The sequence below is a fragment of the Acipenser ruthenus genome, chromosome 22 (assembly GCF_902713425.1).
Source record: "Acipenser ruthenus chromosome 22, fAciRut3.2 maternal haplotype, whole genome shotgun sequence".
Taxonomy (NCBI): domain Eukaryota; kingdom Metazoa; phylum Chordata; class Actinopteri; order Acipenseriformes; family Acipenseridae; genus Acipenser; species Acipenser ruthenus.
The window spans coordinates 2,293,479-2,306,814 of NC_081210.1; the positions used below are offsets into that span (position 1 = coordinate 2,293,479).

Sequence of the window (13,336 nt, forward strand, 5' to 3'; positions counted from 1 at the left end):
ATAAAATACAATGACTTCGATTCTAGCAAGTACAATGTTCTCTTGATTAATGCTTTGAGGGTGTACTGCATTGTATTTCCTTGAATGCATGCCTTCCCTTGGACCAATATTAAAAGTTAGTTACTAGTGGGAAGTGGACATGTGATTCTTCTATATAGAAGGAGGGGAGCACTGATGTAGAGATTATTTAGAGGAAAACAAATAAAGACTCTATTTTAGGGGTGCAATTTAATGATCATGAAACAAATACAAACAATACGTAAAAAAAAGTCTTCACAGATTACTGTAATATAAATATTTTCTTTTATAATTTTACAAAAATATTACAATTTTTTTCTTTACCTGATCCATCAGACAAAAAAAAAAAAAAATCTAAATGTGTATAAAAATATTAAGTGCAAATGTTGTAAAAGACGTGTGAAACTCAAGACAAAGAAAATTTAAAAAAAACAACAACATGGATCTACTTTATATTGCACTTTTGTTTTTGAAAATATATAATTTGAAGGTTTAAAGGTAAAAGCAAAGGGAAGGATGATAGCATGGGGAGCTATAGATAGATAAACAGGGATCTAAATAAGACTCCTATTGCATAGCACTTTCACCCATTCCAGGTTTTACTACATGCTTGATTAGCCACAGCGTCTACAGGTAACAAGCTTATGTGGGTCTTATTAAACTCATAGTAAAACCAGGAATGGATCAAACTGTTATGCAGTGGGATGTTATGCTATTTTACAATGTTTTGCAAAACAAAGTAAAAAGACAGATCAGGGTTCTATGAAGGGACATGCATGTTTGGTTTAGAATTAATGTTGTGACTTGTATATTTTTGGAGTGCATTAAACATTGGGGTGTGGGGGGGGGGGGGGGGAACTAAGGACTATTATGTTAACTGCAAATACACACATGCAAAACAAATCCCACGGAGTTGAGGGTTGGGGCTCAATTATTATTTTTATTTAACGAAGAGGTAGATAGGAATGCGTTGTGGAGTGGTCCCATATAACACTCTACTCTTATATAAAAGATTAAAAGCATACTGCATCTACTGGTTTTGTCTTTGTGGGGCTGCAGACCAGTATCGGCCCTTGACTCTGTTGACTGTCCAGTTGGTTTGTGTCGTGATTGTGTCAGGGGAGAGCGGCTGGTTAGAGCAGAGTGATTTCACTAGGTGGGAGGGTCAGCCTCTTCTCACGGGCAGACAGGAGGTTATCCATATGCATGGCAATGACACGACACAGCTCCAACCCCTGGAACACAAACAAGAAAGAATTAGCTGCCCCATCAGACATCTTAACTATCAGATCCTTGTAACAACACAACCCCGCTACAACGACAGAGTTTCAGTGTCTCACAGAGGAAACGCCGTACAAAAATTACACTGGGGCCTATTATATATGAAATATAACCCTGACTTGAGACAGAGCTTCTAATGAAAAAATGAAATTAGAAATGTAGAAATATATTGACCCTATCTGATAAGAGTGTGAAAATGAAACGCTCTTGTGAACAAAGCTGGGAGCAGTGGACTGTTGATCATATAAATATGTCAAACAATATTATGTTTATTACTGTTGTAAATTTTAATTACACTTTCAAATACATTTGGCTTACCAAAACATTGCTCACAGCACTGCTGTTTTAAAAACAAAGCTGTCATCCATTACGTGAATCCTGATCTAATAACATTTTAATAAACTCCAGCTATTTTTTTTTTCAAATTCCAATCCTAATTGATCTAAAAAGCGATGGACCTAAAAGCTGCTACTTTTTATATAGGAAAATCCAAAACCTCCATCAAGGTATTTGAGCGTATTTTTGTCTGTAAAAGTTATGTAAAACCTGAGGCTATTGCCCTATATGAATGATTTGAACAGTGGCTGCACTGAGATCCGTCAGGTTTTTTTTTATTATTCAGTGACGATAACTGAAGGTGGTGTGGCTAACGCCATTAGCAGCTCTCTAATGAATTCACACTGTAATCTATCTGCTGGCTGTGTGTCACCCAGACCCAGCACAGTACCAAGCATCCCTGCTCTGGAGTATCGGCCAGCCTTTACACACATCAAGGCATCTTTATTTTATTGTTGAAATGTTTCTTAGAACCTTTAAAGACAGGGAAGGAAATTAGACCGTCATTTCATAGCTTGTTACTCATACACTGTGGCTAATCAAGCTTGTAGTAAAACCTGGAATGGGTGAAGCTGCTATGCAATATAGAAATTGAATCTTAATTCATACATAGACATAATAGTGCAAAAGAACCGTCAATTCAAAAACAAATTAAACAATTCAAGAAACTCTGTCAGAACATTAAGCAAACTGCTTGTTACTGCAACTAAGTTGTTTTGTGCTGGTTTCACACCATGTGAAATGATGCCTTTGGCTTTGTACTGTACGTGCTTCAAATGAATGTATCGCTACTCCCGTTCCACACTCCGCTTGTACCTGTTCGAGTTGCAGCTGTGTGATGCGCTGTGACATCAGGTCCCCCAGCATGATCTCCACGTAGGGGACACTGGAGCCCGCTGTTGGCCTCTGGGTTCGGGTGGACTGCACTTCTTTCAGAGGAAACTTCACCGTCAGCTCCTGGAACGTGAGAATTGTGCCACGGTGTCAACAGCAGGGAAGAACATGCAACACAGGCGCATGCAACACAGGCGCATGCAACACAGTCCTGCTTTGTAGTTAAAAGTACAAAGTTACGAGATGCAACAGAGGGTTTTCTTGGGTCACTTACATGGGTCTCCTTGTTGAGGAAGTTGAGGCCGTTCTGGTTTATGGCCAGGACACAGGGAGAGACGATGGAGCTATTACTGCTGCTCTGGATGTAGAAGAAGGAGGACCCAAACATTGGGAATGCACTCACCAGGCCTGCGATTAATAAGAACACTCAGTACCAGGCACAGTAACACACATGCACATGCACACACATTCACATAGGCACAGTCACACACACACGCACACTCTCTCACACACACACACACACACACAAGCACACTCTCACACACACGCACACGCACACACACAAGCACACTCTCACACACACACACACATATTCACACAGGCACAGTAACACACACGCACGCACACACACACACAGGCACACTCTCACACACACACAGGCACACACACACACTCACAGGTACACTCTCACAATCACACACACACACTCACACACGCACTCTCTCACACACACACACAGGCACACTCTCACACACACACACACAGGCACACTCTCACACACGCACACACACAGGCACACTCTCACACACACACACTCTCACAATCACACACACACACACAGTAGCACTAAAAGAAACTTAGTACATGCACTAATTAATTCAATTAAACACGTGTGTGTAGCATACTTAGAAATGCTAAAAGCAACTATTAACATTTCTTCATAAACACGTATGGATTAGAAATTGTTATCAATGTCGTAGTAGGATCTAAAGCACAGGGAACATTTTAAAAAAGACTGGATTGTGTTCTTTTAAATGAGATCCCCCTCGGTAAGGGAGAATGGTGTGCTAACAAGGGATGAGTCTTGATGGGCCAAATGGCCTTTTCTCAAATTCAATTTTTTTTAAAGACTTAAAATGCTGTTGAGGAATTTGTACTGATATTTTTAAAGGCCAGATCCAGTAGTACAAGCATTTAAAGTGCTCCTGTATCCTCCCTGCTCTTACTGTACCTAGGAACTGTACCCGGGCCTGGTGAGGACTCAGAGCCTGGACCTGCTGCATGTGCTGGGTCACCATGTTCAGCCAGGGCTGCGGCCGCTGCTGCCCAAAAAACTGGGGCGGGATGTACTCCTGCACCTCCCGGCTGCGTGAACAGGAAAAACAAGATTCACAAAACCATATTCTACCTCGCTTCCACTGCTGAAATATGGAGTTAAAGATGTGGGCATGGAATTATACCATTCCATGCATGCAACATTTAATTAGACTCTGAAAGTCATTACAGCCCTGATTTGTAATAGTTGCAGAAGCTCGTGTTAAATCAGGATTTTAAGTGGTCTGTGATTTCGACGCCTGTCTCAAGGCTGTATCGGGGAGGCTGCCCTCTGCACCTACACGGTGGGGAGGTAGATGCTGTCCTTGGCGCGGTGTTGCAGAGCTGCCAGCTTGGATACCTGCTGCAGCTGCGGCTCGCTCACCTTCCCCTGGGGGAGCACGGTGAGGAGAGCCTTCAGGTAATCAGGGAGGACCTGCCCAAGACAATGCACACAGGGGTGAGATAAACTGCAGCACCTGCCAGACCCGGGTTCAGTGATAATTAGAATTACAGCAGAACGGTTTGCTGAAATGACGATTACAAAACTATTCTGTTCAATTACAATTACAGTTACAATTATGCTGCAGTGATTAGAATTGTAATTCCAATTATACGATAACGTAACATAAACTACCCACATTATTCTAAATAACCAAGCAATAATCACAACAAATAAGGACCCCAAAAGAAAATACAAGAATAATGATCGTACAACAAATAAATGAACTGTAATTGCTCTATTATTATGGAATCATCACAATTACAATTACACATGTGTGCCAAGGTGCAACTACAGTTACAATGACATCATTCATTAGAACACTCATTCACGTTGTTGTGATATGAATGACTGACAGGTCAGTCCTCCTACACCCCTTGTTTGCACAGAAAACCTGGCAACATTAGGAGAGAGCTGTTCCACACAAACACAGAGCAGTGAATCACTCATACCTGATTGTAGTGCATGGTGACATAAAGCTCATTGTCAAACTTCAGGGGCTGGGACCAGATCACTCTCCTGAACCAGAAACTGTAGTTGCCATCCATTTGCTCTGCCTCTGTGGCTATGTCCAGGATGTATTCCTTCTTGTTCAAGGGACGGACATTCTGGCCTGCAAAAATAACACAGGGTTAGTAAGGCGAGGGGTCTACGTTTAAAAGATCTTTTCCGCCAGACAGTGGTCCAATTCTCCCAGTTCCACAAACACAGAGAAGGGAACAAAAAAACACACGCCTGACTTGGTTAGTAAAACATTACATTAACTGTTAAATTTGATGCAACATACATTTTGAAGACTCTGTATTTAAGAAAAAGACACCTAGCCCCAGTGGCCTAATGGATAAGGCACTGGCCTCCTAAGCCAGGGACTGTGGGTTCGAGTCCCATCTGGGGTGAAAATTTTAATATATTTGAAATTGATAAAAAAAAAAAAAAGAAAAACCACACAATTTCAAAATGTGTATTTTTCCCTCTTATTTTTTGCATCTATGTATTCCCTTTTCAGTACAAGTTTAATTACTTGATACTATAAATATGATACTATAGAGATCAATGGCAACCTCTGCTGACAGCTAGTAATATTACAGCACCTTTAAAAAAAAAAAAAAAAATACAAAAAATACTGTGCATTTCAGAAACAATAGCAGGCAGTTCCAACCAACCAACACTCCAGAATTCCTAGTGAAACTGACCAGTTCTGTTTCTGAACCTGTCCCTGGTTTAAATTCACACCTCGTAGCTAACAGATGAACATTTACTTAATCTGAAATCAGCACATGCATTACCTTTTTTTTAAAAAATTCAGCCAATTAACCTGGAACCCTGTATCACCAAACTGAATGACCTCGATGACAGTGTAGTGTGGCAAAGATAGAAAATGACAGGCCAGGCCTCATGTACTCTCCTATGAGACTCAGGAATTCTGTTATCTGCGCTTGCAATTATACTCAGTCACTGATCAGACGATAACTTTGAATTATTATGCACTCCTGTGAATTTATGGTAAGAAAACTATTGTTTATTGTCTGTTATGGGATATTCGTTAAGACTGTGTCTCGCTACACTTCATAGACAGTATTACCCTGACAGCCAGCTGTCTGAGCACCTGGACCAGTCCTTAGCCTCCCATTGAAAAGCAGCTGTTGAACGGTACACACCTCTGTTAGTAACCACGAAGATGGCATACTCATCCAGGGCCTCATGTCTGTGCAGGGCCATTTCATAGCACAGCTCCTCTATGACATCAAGGGCAACCTGGGGCAACAAGCACACTTATTAAGAGGTATAGGACTCATTAAATTACACCCAGGGTGGTTTTTAAACACTACCAGCCTGTCCTCTGCATCAGAATTGCCTTTTAAAACCACCGATGCCTGCCTCCATTGATATGTACAGACTTGAGTGCTGTGGACGCAGATTATATATTATTAGTGTTGCTCCGAACACACAGCAAAGTCTGAAAGATCAGGGGGTTAAGAGGACTATTCTAACCTTAACCTTACTGCAGGAAAGCTGCCCGTTCAAGCATGACCTTAAGAGGTGCTGAGTTTTCATCAAAATAGCAACACTAAAAAAGTGCACAGGACGGGTATTGCTGTGCATTATTCAGTGCATATCAGTCCAAATAAACTGTTCCCCGAGTGCAGCATGTTGCGCTGTGTTCTTTTACTTACAGAGCAAGTTTTGATTTTAAGGTGTCTCTCGATTCCTCCTGGTAGTAGAAACAGCTGCCGCTTTGAGCTCCTACCAGCCTGGGGGAGACAGGAATAATAAAATCACACAGGCATGGAACACAGGCACAGTAAATACCCGGGACCCAATGTTAAAACACATGGATATTATTAATCCTCTTGCACTGACCACCATGGCCTTGAGTTCCATCCCGCTGGGGAATTCAATGCGGCCCCCGAACTGGAAAGTCTTTCTCAGGTTCTGTTCGCAAGCCTTAGCGATCCCTAGGGGTGGAAAGAGAAACCTAGTGTTCAGTAAATGTTTATAGGCACAGCAAACTAAATGGAACATCTATCCAATGACGTGGATCACAGATTTCAAGTCACCAGAGCAGTACTGTGATCATACAGTGATTTCCAGCCTGAATGAAGAAGCTGGGAGTAGTCTCTATTGTAAACTTGGATTGTACCTTGGAAGTGGAGCCCTGGACTCCTGCAGATGTCCTGTAGGAATCGTAAGAGGAAGGGTTTAAGGACCTCAGAGCACCTGTAGTATGCAGTCAGTATGTACAGGATCCTCCACCCTCTCTGGCAGCTGTCCCTGGGGGTGAGGAGTAAAATGCATTGATAATCACATGAAAGAAAATGTGCTGGTAATCATAGGAAAGAAAATGTGCTGGTAATGTGAAACCAGTTTGCTGGAGGTGACTTTAGCATAATTAGAGTTGCTAAGGCAACTTAGGTTAAAATGATTGAAGTGATAGAGCATGTGCAGAATGTATGGGAAAGAAGAACATATGGTAAACAATGAACCTTTTACAAGAGAGTGGTTGGTTGCATTTGAATGGAGTGACAGCTGAATAACTGTTCTATTATAATTAGTAAGATAACTGAAACAAATAGCAGTCACATATAAATGCCAGGCATAGTGGCGACACAGATACAGAAGCTACCTCCAGATCATCGGGACCAGTGGTGAATCAGTCTGAGGGCTCTCTCCAGGGGTTCAGGTAATCTGATCAATTCCCTAGCTCTGTTAATACCGGTGACACGTATTGTATCTAAACAATAAGGTTCAATGCAGAATGCAATGGAACATGGTCTGGTCTCATCCTTATAGCGTAACAAAGTAGTTAATTCCATGTTTAGCTTAATTCATGAACCTTATTAGTGATTTACTTGACTCACACATCAACTATTCTCCCGTGCAGCTGCACGCTTCCTCGAGCCGGGACGAAAAGTGTAGGGGGCCAACATCGGATATAAACAGAGTCAAGCACATCACACTTGAGTGAAAACAGCACTGAAGCCAATGAAAAGGTGCAAAGGACATTCCAGATAAAAATGCCCGATTTCTACGTGACTGGAAGTGAGAGGCAGGATCCCTTACGGTTTGGAGCTGGCGTTGCAGGTGACCTGTTTGATGATCTGGCAGTATGTTTCATCCTTCATGACTGCATGCTCTCCACAGTGCTGTACAAACAGAAAGTCAAAGAGCTCACACAGGTGCACTGAGACACCTGGATCATTAATGTAATGTTAAATGGGGGACGGATGCAAGGAAATGCATTTAAAAGCGAACAAACAAAACACCATTTAAAATAGGATTTACTAAGTACCCTCATTCTTATCCATGTAAAGCAGTGGATTTAAAAGGTCAAATTAGATAATTAACTGCATCAGGGTCTGGGTGGAAGTTTCATTGGTTCAATTAAACTTTGGACATCCCTGCCACTAATTATAATCTGTCTAGTGTCTGAATGGGTTATCAACAGCTTGGAGGTCTGTACTTGGAAGCCGAACGTTCCTAAGTGTGAGACGTGTATTTAGTTTTTCTCATGCAGTACTGTATGTGCAGAATGTGAAATTGGAGATGAATACCTTTAAAATGATGCCAATGACATCCTGCTCAGTGTGTCCCTTCAGAGGGTAATCTCCCATGAACTTCATGATTGCTGCAGCACAAAGATGAAGGAAGCTTTACAAAGAGAATGGTCATCAAAGGAAACGTAGAACTGGAGTCTATCGGATTGTGCGACCCGCCCTCAACGTATGAGATGTACATACCGAGGAAAACTTCTGCCGCAACTCTGTTCATGTTGTCATCACTGAAATCAATCAGGGACTCCTGGATTGGAGACTGTTTAGAGAGAAAGATACTTCATTTCATCACAGTATCCAGCATCTGCTTGCGCAACAATGTAACAAATTGATAAACATATTTTATATAACATTGAAACCAATCAGAATCCCAACATCTACATATAAACATTCAGACATTCATTCACACACATACGTACAACAGCACACATACATACGCCTACATACATACATACAGCCATACATACATAAATAGAAGTTGCTACCTTGGTATACTTCACCATATCAGCAGGGTCTCGTAAGTCTTTCCCTTTCTTCGATTTCTGCTTAAACGATTCACTGCAATGAATAAGGAAGATGTGTTATGCATTCATACTGTACAGGAATGGAAAGAGCAGATCCCACAGAATCCACTTGTTTGTTCTGCTGCCGACCTCTTTTTCCTCTGGGCTTCCCTGAAGTATTTCTTGGCAAACTCCACCATGGTGTACTGGCTGTCCTGCAGGATCGCTTCATCCAGCTCCACGCCAGGGTAGTCCCCCAGAGTCTCTGTGTACTGGCTGACTGCCGGAGACTCCTGGGGAGAGATATCAACAGGCCAGCGCATCAGCACCAGGCACTGCACACACACACACACATACACACAAATAGCTGGCACACAACAGCACTGCAGAGGTAAAGCTAGTGAGGGGTGGAGTGCATTTTTACCTTTAAGGGCAGTGTTGTGGAAGTTAATGTAAAATTTAATCAGTTTCCAGTAAGCGTTCCTTGTAAGTGGTTACTCCACAAACACTATTTTTAAGGCAACCACCACTAATTAAATATTTAGTATCCCACCATCGTGTTCACTTTTGAATTACAAAACCCCTTCTAATTCAAACATCCTTGCAATTTTTTTAGTTCTGTATGATTTGCCAGAGCCACACTGAAAAGCAGGCATTGCTTCTCAGTCACAGTACCATGAAAAAGTTTGCCAATTGTATAATTCCCTTATAAAATTTTACCAAGGTAGTTTTGCACAGTATTTTTGCACTTTTTCCATACTTTTCCCATGCATTTCCCACAGTTTACGCTGGTTTGCCATGTTGATTAATATTCTTTACCATACCTTGCTTTATAGTGCTTAACTACATGTATGCTTTCCCATGCTTTCCATATGCTTTATTACACTTTGTTGTGCTTTTACTATGGTAAACTTGTATTATATTCTTCCACGGGTTGGCCACTCTATTAGATGTGTTGAATGGCTGGTTTGTTTGCATCCCCTCAAAGTGTTTTAGGTGCAAGGGCACATGTTTCTTGTTGTGTGTCCCAGCTCAGGTCCAGTGTGATTGGTGTAGGAGGAGCCCATACCTCAGTGGTTTGGTCCAGTTCGTGAGCTGCAGCCGCGGACACCACAGCCACCGCCACTGCGGCCGACGCTGCCACCTTGCCCTGCTTGTTCTTGGGCTCCTCCTTCCTGTCCATGGGCAGGTTGATGAAGTTGGGCGCTGCCACGGGCTGAACGTACTCTGTTGGGAATATCCCCGCCCGGCCGTGGATCGCCCCAAACTTCCAACCTTCGAGGCAGAAAATACATTTTAGAAAAAAAATAAAAATGAATAAAACACACCTTCATGCAACAATTCGAGGAACCCCAATGCGACTACAGATTTCGAGGAGAAAGTGTCAGAACCGTAAGTGTAGTCAAGCGTTCAATAGCCGAATGGGTTACTGAATAGAGATGGTGCAGTTAGAATAGACACACTAGAGCAGGGGACTGCAACCCTGGTCCTGGAGAGCCCCAATCCTGCAGGTTTTAAAGGTGTCTTTACATCATCAATGGCTAAAGATCTGGAACACCTGTTAATCTTGACTAATTAAGCCAAAATTGGTTCAATTAAGTAACTGAGAGATTGGTTGAAACGAAAACCAGAAGCCCCAGTATCTCTCCAGGACCAGGGTTGGAGACCCCTGCACTAGACACTTCAAGCACTGCAAACAGCTGAAAGCAAACCCGATGCTGCCAGAGCACAAAGACCCACCAAAATCAGGTGTGCCCCTCTTCAATTCCTCCAGATACATCACCTTCTTCCTGACAATGCAACCATAGCAGTGGCCTGTCAAACAGCCACACCGTGATGCATCAGTTAGACACTTGAAAGGTACAGTTTAATGCACACAACCAGGCAACGTTTATCTCCCGATCTTTACATAACCAACATAAAAAGTGTCCTCTTCTGAATAGATGTTACAAGAGGTTTATTGTGTGTATTGTTTCTTTTCGATGCTGTATTGTGTTTAAACACATGGGTGTGCACAGTAACTACTATTTCAGCGCTCAACCACCAGGTGGCATCATGTGTTCTGTACATAAATCCATCCATTCTAAGAACTGATTATTCTAGATGGTGCTCTCACCTGTCTCAAGGCCATCCATTGGCTGTAAACGGATGATGTCACCCTTATGGAAGCTGAGCAGAGTCCTGTCGTCTGTGACATAATTTCTGACGGCGACCACATAGTCCGAGTCCTGGAAAATAAAAAATAAATAATAATAATTAAAAAAAAAATCGAGAATATTAAATTCGATGCATTTCAGCCATACAGAATGAATCCGTAATGACCTAGATGTCCAATCACAGATCTGGATGGCCATTCCATTTAATTGGTTCCATTAAACAATTCAGAACTGAAACAAAGACCAGGACTGGAAGGGCCAACTTTGGCCACCCCTGATCTAGATGAACCTACCTTCTTGAGCTCGGTGATGAAGTAGTCGATCATGTTCTTGACCTGCGGGGCTCTGGATGAAAACAGAATGAGCTTCTCGTTGGTCAGGTTGAACTCCAGCATGTTCTTCGAGGGGATGGTCACAAACATGATGTCGGTGTAGCTGGGAAACAAAGAGAACAACGTAAAAAACAAAAAACATGCACACAGCGGCCGTGTGGCTGGAAACAGAGCTGTGCATTGCTATTGGTTTTAAAGCAGAGGTATGGGAAGGGGGCAGCTTTGCCTGCACCTGGTTTCCTTTGTTGGAATGTCTTCTAAAGGGGGCAGATCTGAAACAATGTTGCTTCATTCCCGTGTAAGGAAATGACATGCAGCAGTGCTTTAACAGAGCAGCCAGCCAGCCTGCCAGCCAGCCTGCCCCACTGCCCTACCTGTAGGCTCGGAGGACCCTGAAATGCTCTGCGATGGTTCCGCTGCTCTTCATCACCTTCAGCAGCTTGATGCCCTGGTGGGACACGGCCAGGATCTGCACCCCTGTGCCAACACTGCCCTGGAGACACCGGGACAAGACAGGAAGAATGAATAATGAGGGATGAATAATGAATAATCCAGTCTTAGCAAACGTTGGATAAACAGAAGACACTCCATCGAAACGTAGAAAGCGCCTGCCTGATACCTCATCACTGGGGGCTGGAGGTAAGATACTTACACAGAACAAGGACAACAAACTACTTCCTCACGGTGAAGAATACAAATAAAGCAGAGAGAAAAATGCCTCTGTAACTTCAAACACTTATATAAGGTGAACAATAAAAAATGGTTCAGCAAACGCCGTCATCAGAAATCATCCAAATAAAGCTGGTAATCTCACAGCGGCAGGGAAGAGGCATGAAAAGTAGACATCCCAGGTGTCTCTAGCCGCAGTGACCACTCTCTTCTTGATGCTCTCCTCTCTGATCACAGAGCTCAGATCCACCTTGTTTTCAGCTGTAAAAACAAGAGGAGACACATTAACCCTGGGGCTGTGTCTTCATGTGTCGTGCACCCTGCAACAGCCTGCTCTGCCTAGACTATAGTTATAGTTTCCAGTGCATTAGCATCCAAGTCCTCTGATCAGAAAGGATTACTGAAACGAATTCCAATGTGGAATTACATGCCGCACCTAATTTTAACACATGCACAGTACACGCTGTGTAAAGTGTAAAGGAGTATTTTATGGAGCAGAGGACTTACCTAACAACGCCCTCATTTTCAACCGTTCCTCTTTTGTGATCCTGATGCAGGTCTCTGAGAATGCATCGTTCACAATCTGGAAAGACAATCAGCAGCAGTACGATGGTCAGGGTTTTATATAAGTGCCATATACAGTATTTGAACTAAACAGCAAACTGTTGGTGAGCTTACCTGTTTGAAGATGAGATCCAGCACTAAAGGATTGTTAAAGCTGTCTTTAGGATAGAAAACCTGAAAAAAAATGGTTGTTATTATTACCTGTATTTCATAACGTTTTGCATTCTAAAAAAGTTGCTTGACACTCCCAGAACTGTAAATGATGCTATATGACAAGTATTGTAATGCAATTCATGAATGGGGAGCAATCTAAGAGTAAAAGCATGAGAACCAACACTTGATTCGACCTACACACAGCGGTTAGATTGCGATTGGTGTTAGAATCAACCTGGAAGGGAACGTGACACTTTTCAGTTGATCTGCAGTTGCTACACTAAGGATCAGTAAACTTCCCTTGCATTGTATGTTAAACCACAGCTGTCTGTCCTGAACCGGCGCTGAGCTGCAGATTGCCCAGGAAGTGATGCAGTCTCGGGGTACTGTACCTCCTTCCTGATGTAGATCTTCCAGGGCACGTTGTTATAGGTGTAGTACTCCTCGCTGCTCTTCCTGTGTAACTGGGTTTGGATCTTTTCATCTTCCACTGGAAGCTGCCTGGAGACAGCTGTCAGGGACGGGCACACAAACCTCCAGTTAGAACACAGACTGCAGGAATCCTTTACATTCATATCACGGTTATGAGTTGGGGTCTGGCCCTCTGGCTAAATTAACCATG

At 42.7% G+C, this 13,336-nt stretch overlaps 1 protein-coding gene and 1 non-coding gene across 6 annotated transcripts in view; one reads left to right on the plus strand and one right to left on the minus strand.

Annotated features, from left to right (window-relative positions):
- Nucleotides 1–84: 84 nt before the first annotated feature.
- Nucleotides 85–13,336, minus strand: part of myo15ab (myosin XVAb) — a 49,377-nt gene continuing 36,125 nt past the window's right edge. For 3 of the 5 annotated variants that reach the window (XM_058995768.1, XM_034051824.3, XM_034051823.3), the window contains exons 43-65: nt 13,107–13,225; nt 12,676–12,735; nt 12,505–12,580; nt 12,143–12,258; nt 11,703–11,821; nt 11,290–11,431; nt 10,957–11,068; nt 9,910–10,115; nt 8,991–9,133; nt 8,823–8,895; nt 8,524–8,596; nt 8,338–8,411; nt 7,847–7,929; nt 6,927–7,057; nt 6,647–6,741; nt 6,460–6,537; nt 5,944–6,040; nt 4,738–4,898; nt 4,086–4,219; nt 3,701–3,834; nt 2,744–2,877; nt 2,452–2,592; nt 86–1,253 (exon numbers count right to left, since the gene is read on the minus strand). In XM_058995768.1, the coding sequence (XP_058851751.1) occupies nt 1,152–1,253; nt 2,452–2,592; nt 2,744–2,877; nt 3,701–3,834; nt 4,086–4,219; nt 4,738–4,898; nt 5,944–6,040; nt 6,460–6,537; nt 6,647–6,741; nt 6,927–7,057; nt 7,847–7,929; nt 8,338–8,411; nt 8,524–8,596; nt 8,823–8,895; nt 8,991–9,133; nt 9,910–10,115; nt 10,957–11,068; nt 11,290–11,431; nt 11,703–11,821; nt 12,143–12,258; nt 12,505–12,580; nt 12,676–12,735; nt 13,107–13,225 (2,603 nt within the window). In that variant the 3' untranslated portion in view covers nt 86–1,151. Of the gene's footprint in view, nt 1,254–2,451; nt 2,593–2,743; nt 2,878–3,700; nt 3,835–4,085; nt 4,220–4,737; nt 4,899–5,943; nt 6,041–6,459; nt 6,538–6,646; nt 6,742–6,926; nt 7,058–7,846; nt 7,930–8,337; nt 8,412–8,523; nt 8,597–8,822; nt 8,896–8,990; nt 9,134–9,909; nt 10,116–10,956; nt 11,069–11,289; nt 11,432–11,702; nt 11,822–12,142; nt 12,259–12,504; nt 12,581–12,675; nt 12,736–13,106; nt 13,226–13,336 lie in introns of all 5 variants that reach the window. The other 2 variants (XM_058995769.1, XM_058995770.1) reach the window with 2 other exon arrangements.
- Nucleotides 5,109–5,181, plus strand: trnar-ccu (transfer RNA arginine (anticodon CCU)). Its single transcript has one exon. It is a non-coding gene; the product is annotated as a tRNA-Arg (tRNA).